Source organism: Halichoerus grypus, chromosome 1, assembly GCF_964656455.1.
Source record: "Halichoerus grypus chromosome 1, mHalGry1.hap1.1, whole genome shotgun sequence".
In the NCBI taxonomy this organism is placed as follows: Eukaryota; Metazoa; Chordata; class Mammalia; order Carnivora; family Phocidae; genus Halichoerus; species Halichoerus grypus.
Genome location: NC_135712.1, coordinates 30830557 through 30842972, shown reverse-complemented (window position 1 = coordinate 30842972; position 12416 = coordinate 30830557). Strand labels below are relative to the sequence as shown.

The following is a 12416-nucleotide window of genomic DNA, read 5'->3' as shown; positions in this document are numbered from 1 at the left end:
CATTTTAATAATAATAATGATAAAAGAGTGTAAGCTATTATTTTGACTGTGAGTTCACTTACCAATTTAACCAAATATTAGTCTGTTGATTCAATTGTATTTCACATCCTAAGTTTCTTACCTCGGACTGTGAGAGAAGCAGAGGCTTCTACTTTTCCAACCCGGTTCTCGGCAATACACATGTAGGTGCCTTCATCTGTACTCATGGCCTTTTTAATTCTCAGTGTGTAATCGTCTTTGATGTCATACCTACATAGAAATGAACTGGTTTTATTAAATAACATATTAGCTATATTAAAATAACACTACATTTTCATCTTCATTCTTCTCTTTTGATATATTTTAACTAAAACAAACACACGTGCACACATACATAATATTCAGCCACAAAGTGCAATTGTTAGATTAAAGGTGTTACTAATCAGATCATTAATTTCATATGTGATCTCTTTCGGCTTGATTACCAGTTGGGTAACTGGCATATTTCATATGTGTATAACAACTCTTACTGCATCAAAACTATCAAAGGCATTATTAGCACTTTATATTCTACTATTTTGTATACAAAATAGTAGAATATAACTCACCTAGAAACTGAAATATACACTATTCTTTATATTTTGTAAGTTACACTGCACTTCAATATATGATTTACTTTTGGGGCATCTTGACTCTAGAACTGAAATATATTGAAGGAAAAAAATGTTTTTCTCTTATTTGTTGGAAAATTGACACAATTACATTGTTGAAAGAATTAAGAAGGGGCCGATTTTTAAAAATTACTAATATTAACTCTTAAAACACCAACATGCCTGGGAGTGACTTGGGAAATGCACATCCTCAGCTCTTTCACACACATTTATTTTCTCACTTCTACTTTTTTAACAAGTAGACTAACACACTAGTTCAGAAAAAGATTCTAAAATTTTAACATGAATCTGTTGAAATACTTGCATATAAGAATATGCTTTTATTAGACTCTAAGAGATTACAATTACACAGCAAAATAGTGAAGCTACTATCTTTTCTTATCTGATCTTTCCTCTTGATTTTTACTGACGGTCTTTGTTATTTCACACACATAATTTTGCAATAGCTTTTGACTGATCACGTTGCCTCTCTTCCTCATATATATCACACAGATAAAGCTGTATTTTTAAAATATTGCTTTAATTGGTTCTATCTATTCACAACTAGCTGTGATTTCCTATTGCTTTCAGGACAAAAACAGACTTTTTAGGCTTGCAATGAAAACTACTATAATCAGATTTCTTCTACTTCTGGCTTTAGCTAAAAGAATAATAGCTTAAGTTTACTGCAATGTAAGACGTAGACCTAAGAATTGCTCCATTTGATAGAACTTTGCCTGACAAAAAGCAACATCTATGAACCTATCATGCCAACGAAACTTAGTTATCCATGCTCTTCTATCCTCCAATTATGGTGGTTACTTTTCTGTCAGCACGTTTTCAGTTAAACTTCTGCTGATTTAAAATGTCATAAGTTGTTAGGAAAGCTTTCTTAAACTCTTGTTTGAAGCCATCCATTATGACACTAGACAACTGTAATTACTCTTTCCTTGAAACTTATTGCTATACCATCATTGCACACTTGCTTACATTTTGTACCATTGTCTATTTTGATGAAGGCAGAGATCCTGCCTGCTTCACTCACAGCTATATCCTCAGCCCCTAACACAGAGCTTTCAACATCCAGTAGCATAACCAGGTGGTTAAGAGCAGACTCTGGAGCCAAGTGGCCAGAGTTTTAGTCTTGGGCTCTACCTCCTCCAATGCTTGTAAAAATGGACAACATCCTTAAATTCTCTGGGTCCCAATTTCTTCATTAGCAAAATGGTGGTGATAATAACACCTATTTCATGGAGTGAAAGTGAACTTTGAAGGAGATGCTACATATAAAGTGCATAAAACTGGCACACAGAAAGCACAATGCATATTAGATATTTTTATTATAACTCGTAGGAGCTCAAGAAATCTTGGTTGAATATATGATGAATATCTTGTTTCTTACTGATATAAGGGTCAACCAAATCTAAGTGACTGCAAGCTTGCAAATTTGCCACATTTATGTATTAAGGTTTTCTTATGAGCTATATTTACAACTTAGGGCAAGGACTGGGCTGAAATGCATAAAAGAGTAACAGTGCCTGCAAACGTGCTCTGCTTAACTTGGCCATTTAAAAATGAGAAAAATAATGATTTTGATGATGGGTTCAGAAAAGTTGTTGATGATATATTTACTGTCTAATAAAGATCATCTTTCCTACAGTTAGTCTATTTCTGCTGTACATGCTTAGCTCTGAGATACAAGGGTTTAATAAAAATAATGTATTTTGCAGACATTTCTAATTCATCTCAATATCTGAATTCTGGTTACAGTTTTGTCATGGTTCTTGTTTAACTTGGTAAAGTCTCTTCAGAGCTTTCTAAATTTTTTTCAAAAGCTAAAAGAGGGGAAGATAAACTTGAATGTCTACAAAGTCCTCTCTGGATCAAACACACATGAAAACATTATTCTAAGTTTTAAAAAAAGATATACAGGATTTCTGATTTGTCATTGAGGAAAAAAAAATAAAAAACTGTATGTTGCCTCACATTTTAAGCAAACAAAAAAGACTCACATGCATTAGCTCATAGCATCCTCAAAATAATTCTCTTGAATCAGAAATTGTCATTTTACAGATGAGAAAACTGACCCTAAGTTAAGGGAAATGATTTGCTCAAAGTCGTTTTACTACTGAAGAGAAAAATCAGAATTCAAACTTGAACTCTGACTTTCAACCTGGCATTTTTTCCACTCTGTGAGTACCCCTTTCCTACAGTAAAATACGTTGTTGAAATTTTTTTAAAAATTTATTTATTTATTTGAGAGAGAGAGAGAGAGCGTGCATTCATGTACACAAAAGAAGCGGAGGGGCAGAAAGAGAGTTCAGCTCCTGCTGAGCAGGGAGCCCAAGGCAGGGCTGGATCCCAGGACCCTGAGATCATGACCTGAGCAGAAGGCAGACGCTGAACTGAGTGAGCCACCCAGGTGCCCTTGTTGAATTTTTAAGTGCTAACTTAAGACATATATGCCACATTACCAATACCACTTGGATAGAAATATAATTTCACATTCAGCAAACATTTAGTTATACCTTCTAGCAAATTGTACCTCAGGTTAGATAAATTCATTATATAGGGAACAACATGGGGGATATATAGAATGAGAGAGCTATTTTATGTCTTGTTTTAGTAGGTAAAAATGTTTACTTAAAAATTACAGATTATATAATATGTGAACCCAAAATATGTCTGAAATCAGACTTGCTGAGATTTCTCATTTTTTAAGGAGTACTTAGGAAAGCCAAGAATAGGAATGGGAACACTGCATCAGCGTTTTAATTTTTTTGTTGATTTAAATTGGCTTTTGTTTGTTTAAGGTTTCCCTGATAAGGGATACAAGTAACTGTGTATTCTACCCTATATTTGTAATTTTGTTTTCATAAGAAAAATGAAAAATGAAATACAGCTTGGGAGGAATAAATTGAATTAATCTTGGCTACTAATAAAAGAGACTACTTTTCAAAGATACCATGCCATTATAAGAAAATAGTAAGTACACTTTTTTTTTTTTTTTTTTCTAACTATAGACAGGGTTTCAGAAATAGGTTGTAAAACTCTGGATAAGAACAATGGTCTGGTGCTATGGAGATTCCTGTAGAATATTTATAGAATTCCAACTTGGTACAGAGAGTACATATACCAGGTAATGGACCCATTTACAGGAAAATAGGTAAGCTTTGGAGTAAGAAGAGGTTTGGGGGTGATAATTTTTTAATGATCTTCTATATAAAATGCTTCTTCATTGGAATTAGTAGATGCTCATTAAGCATTGTCTCATTTCAATATACCTTTGAAAATCATTGACATCTGAGAAAATTATAATGAAAATTTAATTATTTTAATTATTTCATTCAAAAATCCTAACATTTAAGGAGACTTACATGTCTCCTACATGCCAGGCACTGCATTAAAATTGGGGATATATGCCTTCATAAGGCTCCGAGCCCAGTGAAACAATTCTTAACTGGAAGTGATGAGATCTGACTCCACACAAAGGTCTATCAGAACTACCTCTAAAACTTTCTCTAGCTAACACATACCTTTCCCCAGTCCCAAGGATTGATATGCACATATTTCTGAGGGCCATGCTGTCTTATCCCAATTAGAAATAATGGTTACAATACACTAGTCCTGTTGGGTCCCATCACACATGGAGGTTGAAATTTTTAAACAAACAAACAAGAAGAATAACAACAAAAAACAGATTTCAAGACTCTCAGATATCACAGGGTGCTCAGAATCTTTAAATTCTCATTTTTCACGGGATCTTTGCCCGAGGAAAGATTGTGAATATTATCAGCATTATGGATTTATACAAAAGTATTTTGAATATATATAAAATGACTAAATCTTTCCATCAAGAGAAACTTTAAAAACCTCCCCTTCTGCAACCATCCATCACCATTTGAATCCTATGTGCCACAATCTACCAACCAGTCTTCCAACTTGAATTCCTCTGATGACCTCTTCCATTTTTGAAAATCTCTGATCTTTGACTCTTAGAAGGTCTTCTATAGATAATAAAACAAAAACACTTCTTCCAGAAGTTTCTACTAATGCTATTACTTCCTGTGCCAACCAGTAAAGTGCACTCTCTCTCTTTCATGACAGCGTTTTGAATTTTGCATTTTTTATGAATTATCTCATTTTTAGGTCAACTATTTCTAACAACAGACTGTAAAATGTGATAGCAGTTATATAATCTAAGGGTTTTTAGAAGAATGAAGAGCATTAGTACAAATTCACTGGTTAATATACCTAAATATGATTATGTCATTCTACTGTCTGAAACCATCCAATGATTTCTCATTCAGTCACTCAGAATAAAACCTATTTCTATGATCTTCAAGGTTTTAGATAATCTACTCCTTGCCTACCTGTCCAGCTTCATGTTCACCCTCTTCTAACCAGATGATCCTTCTTTTCTTTGTTTAACATAATTACCTAGTTACCACGATGTCTTTGTACTACTGTTGCAACTTCACGGAATGCCCTTTTCCTGCATCTTCTATTGATAATCTTTCTTGACTTCCAAGATTACTCAAATATTCCCTCAAAGATGTCTTTCCTGCCCAAAGAATGTGAAGTAGCTTTATCCCCACCAGTGACTTTTAAAAATTATTATTATTATTTTTATTATATGTTCAGTTAGCCAACATATAGTACATCATTAGTTTTTGATGTAGTGTTCAATGATTCATTAGTTGCATATAACACCCAGTGCTCATCACTTTTTATTTTCATATCTCCTTTGTTACTTTTATTTTTTTTTCTTTAAAGCAGTATCTCTTCCAAGTTTTTAGTTTCCTTGTTTATTGTCTTTCCAAGAGCATGTGTGCTCCATGAGAACAAGAACTAAATCTTTCTTGTTCCAAACTATGTACCCCAAGTCCTATCAAACAGTCCCTGAGATCTTGGATGTGTTCAATGAATGCTAGTGAATGAATGATGAACCACCCAACAAATGCCTGAAATTCTTCTGTAGTTCTTTCATAGCAGGGTTACTAGTAAAACAACTGTATGTAGAATGGAAAGATTAACTAATTTGAAATATACCATTCTACTCTATCAAGAAATATAGTAATACTCTTAGGTATATACATCAGCAGTTAGCTCTGAAACATTGGCTAAATTAATATCAACATAATATTATGAATGTAAGAACTCAAAATATTTAATAAACAAATGCTACTAGAAAGACAGACAAAGAAAAGAAGTTAACAAATCTTGACCAGCAATCTAGACATTTGGTTTATAAGTTATCATTAATAAATTTCCCTCTGTAAATTAATAACATGAAAAAACAATCTCTCTTCCTACAACAGAATAAATGATATGATTCTAGAAGAATATCTAAAATAAACATGAAGACTATGAGAAAACAGGGTTAAAGCTTTGTGTTTTGCTGAAAGCTTTCAGATATATTATCTCATTATTTTGGCAACTAGGGTGGTTTCTAGTTACACATCTTGTGAAAATAAAATAATGATGATAAAAAAGACACTGCATGGTGTTCTCACATATACTCTTTAATTTATCCTCATAAAAATTCTGGTAGATAAGGAGGTAAAATGTTATTTCCTCCATTTTAAAGATAGAAAAAACTTAGACATACAAAGTTCAACCTGCTTGAAGGCAAACCATACACCTCATTAATAAATATACTTTTATAAAATATAGAAATTGGTTATTCTAAGAAGCTAACAGATTATAAATTCTGAGACACAGTAAAGAATTGAAAAATTATCGAGTTTAGTTTAATGCCCTAAGTTTAAGCTTAGAAAAATAGCACTTTGTTATCCAGAACCCTGAAATTCATTGGTAGCAAAGGTTTAGACCATATTGGAATCTAGAATCTAGATTCTTCATGAACTAGATTACAGAGATTATAACTTTCTACCAAGAAAGATCATAAATTTTCAATTTATTAAAAAAATACCATGATGAATAAATACATAGAAGAAACATTAAAGTGAGTATGGGATTTACTACCCAAATGGCAGCTGTGCCCACAAATTTTTCCTTAATGGGTTTAGTAAATAAATGGTCAATAGTACAATTAAGCTTTTAGCGGCTGAGAATTCAGGCCTCATGGTCTGGGTACAGAAATTTACACTAGGTAAATTTATACTATCTAGTATATAATTGCAATTTGATTATTTGTGGGCTGACATATGCGTAAAACCAAGGGGTGTGTATGCCTGTGTTTGTGTGTGTCTGGTGTTTGGCTCACTGATGTTTTTAAATTATTGGAAAAATTGACATCATTTAAAATTTTGACATTTTCACATACAAATTTGGATTTTCAAATCAATGTCTATCTCACTCCAAAGTACATACTCTTTCTCCTCCATCACACCTGCCAAGCCAGTGGATCTAATGCAATGGTACATTGTACAGCTGGAGACGGTACTCTTCCTTCTAACACCACTCAACCACCGTGCCAGTTTCTAGCCCAAACCCTGACAGTACCCTGACAAGCCCAGGAGACTCAAGCACATCACGTACTTTTATCAATTTTCACAATAAGAAGTATCTTGTGTCAGAGAAATGATAAACTTATAATGTGATCAAATTAGCTCTTACTTGCAAAAACTTAAGAAATGCAAGAATTGATTTTAAAGAAACTATGTCTAAAAACACTTCAAGGGGCCCCTGGGTGGCTCAGTCGATTGGGTGTCCGACTCTTGGTTTTGGCTCAGGTCATAATCTCAGGGGTCCTGAGATCCAGCCCCAGGTTGGGCTTCACACTCAGCAGGGAGTCTGCCTGAAGATTCTCTCCCTCTGCCCTTCTCCCACTCGCGCATGTGCATTCTCTCCCTCTCTCTCTGGCTCTCTCTCAAATACATAAATCTTTAAAAACACTTCAAAACCCAGAAAGAAGTAAATATGTGGCTCATTACTAATTTCACATTTAGGCAATATGAGGCAAAAAATGACAAACTTCCTTTCCAAAGGCCACACATTGAGGCAAATACAATCAGGGGAAAAATTGTCGTATCTACTACTAGTCTCTGTTTTCTCTAATGGGTCGTGATTTTCCTGAGACAATAATTTGCTTCCTAAAACTACATATTTCACAAGCAATTGGATGTCAAATATTTCCAGAGGTCCAATAAATGTGGCCTTATTTCTTTTATTTCTTTCTGGATAAGTTGGTACATGCGTCATAGGAATCTCATTGATGCTTTTCACTATTACATTGGATAATTGGAGAAATGTTCACTTTTCCTAGAAAGCAAATATTGACTGAGTAGTATACAAAATTATGAATAATAGCTCCTTACATTTAGAGAGATCTTTATAGTTTACAACAGAGTTTAATACATGGTTTCACAACAATTAATGACTTAGAAAAAAATGCCTATTTCCAAATACTATTTTATAGAAGATGCGGAGATTGTTGTCTTGAGCTATAAAGAGACTAGAATCAGTGTCCTCTGCAGCAAGTACATTCATTCATCTAACCTAGAGTGGCACGCCCCTTCCATTTGACATGTGTGTTATTGCTCTGTGTGCGTGTGCATTGGGAAGATGTGTGTTTCTGTGCCAGTGATTTTATATTCACAGTTCCAGAAATTCCAGAAAATAACTATCAATATTTTACTCACTATTACTCTAAAATCAACTGTAATCCTAGAAGGCTCATAGATGTGTTTACTAATACATATATGCTTTACAATTATTCTTTCATTAAGCAATCTAATGTCCTTAAGTTTTGTCTTGATTTGCTCTTAGCCTTCTTAAAGTAGTTGAGAATACATCTTAAATATCTAAAGCATACTTTGATATAAAACAGCTACTTTGTAAATATGGTACAATATATATGATCAACATGTAGGAAGTATTGCCTGACTTTAATGAAAAGCAGGAAACACAATGAAACAGATGAAAAAAACATTACTGGTGAGGAAATCCTGATAGAAATTCGGTGATTTTGATTGTAAAATCTGTCTCAGACTGGTATAAATGCAGTCATTGTTGCCAGGTTTGATTAATGACAGTTGTACAATCATGTGCTGACAGTCCCCACCATAAAGATACCTTTTTTTTTCCTGATACGGAACACTGCTGAAAAATGCAACCCAATCAGATTTGGCCCCCGGACAACATGTGCTATCATCACTGTACCGTGAATTGAGATTGATTGGTAACCAGCTGTGACAAAGTGGGAAAAGAAGCTCTGGGTTTTGTATTCTATTTTTTCCCAAATAAAAAAAAGAAAAAGAAAAAAAAAGGGAAAAGGAAACTGAATTGTGTCAAAACCATTACCATCTGTTCAGCTAAATAATCCAGAAAACAAAATAAATTTATTTTAATACTTACAACAACAGTTTATGTGCAAGCTTCTGTTGGTGTGTGATCTCATATTTGATGATCAATCTTAAAAGTGTTTCCAAAGAGAAAATATTATTCATTTTTAAGGAACAGAGTACTACCTTCTCAAATCACTTCTAAATTTAAAGAATCTATTTTATTTCTTTCTCCGGATGAAACTTTCATAGGTAGTGGGAAGAGTTCCTACACATCTAAATTTACTTTGAAAATATCAAACAAGATTTTTGAAAACTGGCAACATTTGATAAAATGACCACATTTCACACATTTCTCATACTCTGCAATCCCTGATTCATTGTAAGCTTCTAGGGAAGGAACTTTTCTTTATTTTCTGGCTTTTGTGAATATAATTCAGATAATTTAGGGACCTCTCCCTCCAAGCCTTCCACAGTGGCTTTAGAATTTGGGAGGAGAAAAGAACAAAAGAAAACACAACACGACTTCTATTATGAAGTGTGATTTTACCATGTTCGGTTCGAGCCTGTGTATCTCGTCGCCTTGCTTGAATTACGTGAGGATTCTGCGCTAACAAAACTTCCCGAATGGCCGTTCTCATTTCAAAAGCACCTTTGTTTTTCATGGAAGGAAATTTATTTTCTCAACACCTTTACTTTTTGAAATCACCTACTACTTCTTGCTGCAAGAGGTCTGGCTCCAATTCTACAACAAATGTTTTGAATTAGCACTTAAAATTTTATTATGTATCTGCTTTATGAATCATTAAGTTGGTCAATAGTAAAAACTATGAATTGAACCAGGAAACATTTAATGTCTATGTAAGTAAATATGGTTTTCCTTTGGGGGGGGTTAAAAAAGTTAGTTTTTATATTTTCAAAATACTTGCACTCAATCTAAATAGCTGAAGATCACCCTACACCTTTTAACCTCTTGTAGAAAATAAAGAAATGTCTACAATCATGAGCATTCCATAGTTCCATAATTCAATGAAAATTTAACTATGGAGATTTTATATAAAAATGTCATAAAGTCTGTTGCTTGCTTTCAACAGAAGGATTTTCAGGATAAAAATGACTCATTAATCTTATGGAGTCATTCATGGATAATTTTTTTAGAATGGAATTTTATTTTATTTTTTTGCATTTTTTTATTTTATTATGTTATGTTAATCACCATACATTAGAGCATTAGTTTTTGATGTAGTGTTCCATGATTCATTGTTTGCGTATAACACCCAGTGCTCCATTCAATATGTACCCTCTTTAATACCCATCACCAGGCTAACCCGATATTTATAGCAGCAATGTCCACAATAGTCGTTCATGGATAATTAAATTCACACCCGTCAACTAACCGAAAGCACTGTATGGATTAGAGTAGACATGGAGATACAGCCATTTAGAACTCAGTGGTGATGATTTTCAGTGGCTCAAAAAAGTGCATGCTAACAGCTCCCAACTTTGAATTGAGGCACTCCTATATAAAACATCACTTATATCTCTTCCTCCAGTGAGAATGTCTCCCTCTTTCTTGGACATTGTCTCATAGTGGATCATGGACCTTGTTTTCAGCTGGAGTGGCTCACTTTTGGAATCTGAAGGTCAAATGTCTGATGCCGCCATAACCTCAGACGTTTCCTGCTGTGTTAATTAGCTTTCAAACTGAACCTCAACTCTTCTTCTATCAACTCTTTCCATCATCACTTCCTCCTCTATCCTACCCAGATTCTGTGTTCCATAAGTTGCTTGCCAACATCCTCACTTTTCTGGTGTTACTACCTTTGTGTTGCGTTTCCCCAGCAAGCCCCAATTATTTATTAATACAATAGTCTACCCTTCTTTATATACCAAAAGTAGATTTATAAATGCTTCAATTGGGGCACCTGGGTGGCTCAGTCATTAAGCGTCTGACTTTGGCTCAGGTCATGATCCCAGGGTCCTGGGATCAAGACTCGCATCGGGCTCCCTGCTTGCGGGAAGCCTGCTTCTCCCTCTCCCACTCCCCCTGCTTGTGTTCCCTCTCTCGCTGTGTGTCTCTCTCTCTCTGTCAAATAAATAAATAAAATTTTTTAAAAAAATGCTTCAATTTACCCTCAACTGGCTCTCTAGAGAAAAGTCCCAACTTCGGAACCTGCCCAATATGTTCCTTCCTGACCTGGTCTCTCTTCACCTCTCCAGTCCTATCTTGCCCCACTGGTTACCTTACAGTGGAGCCCCGAACTGTACTCAGAATTCTCAGTCTCTCTCCTGTTCCTGCATCTCTGCATATGCTGTGTCTTCACATCTGGACTTTTCTACATACCTCCCCACTCCCCCATTCTGTCTCCTGAGAGCCTAACTACTTCTGCTTATCCTGACACAAAATTAATGCGTTTGATGTCTCTCCATACTTCCAGAGTTGAAGCTCCACAAAGGCATGGTCATGTCTTTGTTCACAATTGTATCCTCAAAGCATGGTACAGTGAATTGAATCTAGTAGGTAGTCAAGATCAATTTGTTCATGAAGGAATAAATTAAGGCTGTACATACACAGGAAGAGGATATCTTTCACCAGTATCAAACATCACTGATAACAAAATGCCAAATCTGTAGAATAGAGAGGCTGTGGACAACACAGGGCACATTTTGAGCAGTAAGAATCACTTTAGGGGAGCCTGGGTGGCTCAGTGGGTTAAGCGTGTGCCTTCTGCTCAGGTCATGATCTCAGGGTCCTAAGATCCAGCCCCGCATGAGGCTCTCTGCTCAGTGGGGAGTCTGCTTCTCCTTCTCACTCTTCCTCTGTGCCCTCCATCTCCCCACCCCCTCTCTCTCAAATAAATAAATAAGATCTTTAAAAAAAAAGAATCACTTTATTTTCAGTTCCCTGAACTTTGACTGAGTTTACTTAAATTGTACCTTCTCATAATTTTTATTTCAAAACATTTTCTGTGTTCATTTTCTCTGAATCATTGGCTAATACGACATTTAACAATACAGGGCACAGGGCCCCAGAACAATCCATACTTTAAAGGAGATAATAAGTTACAGAGGATACCCTTGCTCACACCTATTCTTGTTCTATGATTTAATCTGTTGCCCAGACAAAGAAACTCAAGTTCAATGTACAGCAGTAAGAAAAGAGTGAGGTCCCAAAACTTTAATATAAAAATTAACTTTTAGGTCAAAATTACATGATAAAAGTATATTTTATCACTGATAATCTTTCATTAGATCAAACGCTAACATTAAAGGATTTAACTTTACAATCTTAAAATTAGAACTATTTTTTTTTATTATTGACATGATATCCACTATTTGCCTGGCAAATAGATTTTCTTTTTAATTAGGCTGTTTTTTTGTTTTGTTTTGTTTTGCTTTTCTTTTTGTTTTTGGTATTATCAGCAGAGAGGGCACTGACCTATCACTGATAATTACATTATTGTTTTCAAGACTGCAGAGAACTTTTAATATCACCTCATACTTATACTGATTTTCACTAAATTTAAATCCCTTAAAA

General features: G+C 34.6%; 1 protein-coding gene across 18 annotated transcripts in view; it reads right to left on the bottom strand.

Moving 5' to 3' along the window:
* The window catches only part of ROBO2 (roundabout guidance receptor 2), a 1625448-nt gene that overhangs the window by 127530 nt on the left and 1485502 nt on the right, over positions 1-12416 (bottom strand). For all 18 annotated transcript variants that reach the window (XM_078058803.1, XM_078058842.1, XM_078058774.1 and 15 more), the window contains one exon: positions 122-249. In XM_078058803.1, coding sequence (XP_077914929.1) covers positions 122-249 — 128 coding nt within the window. The remainder of the gene's footprint in view (positions 1-121; positions 250-12416) is intronic.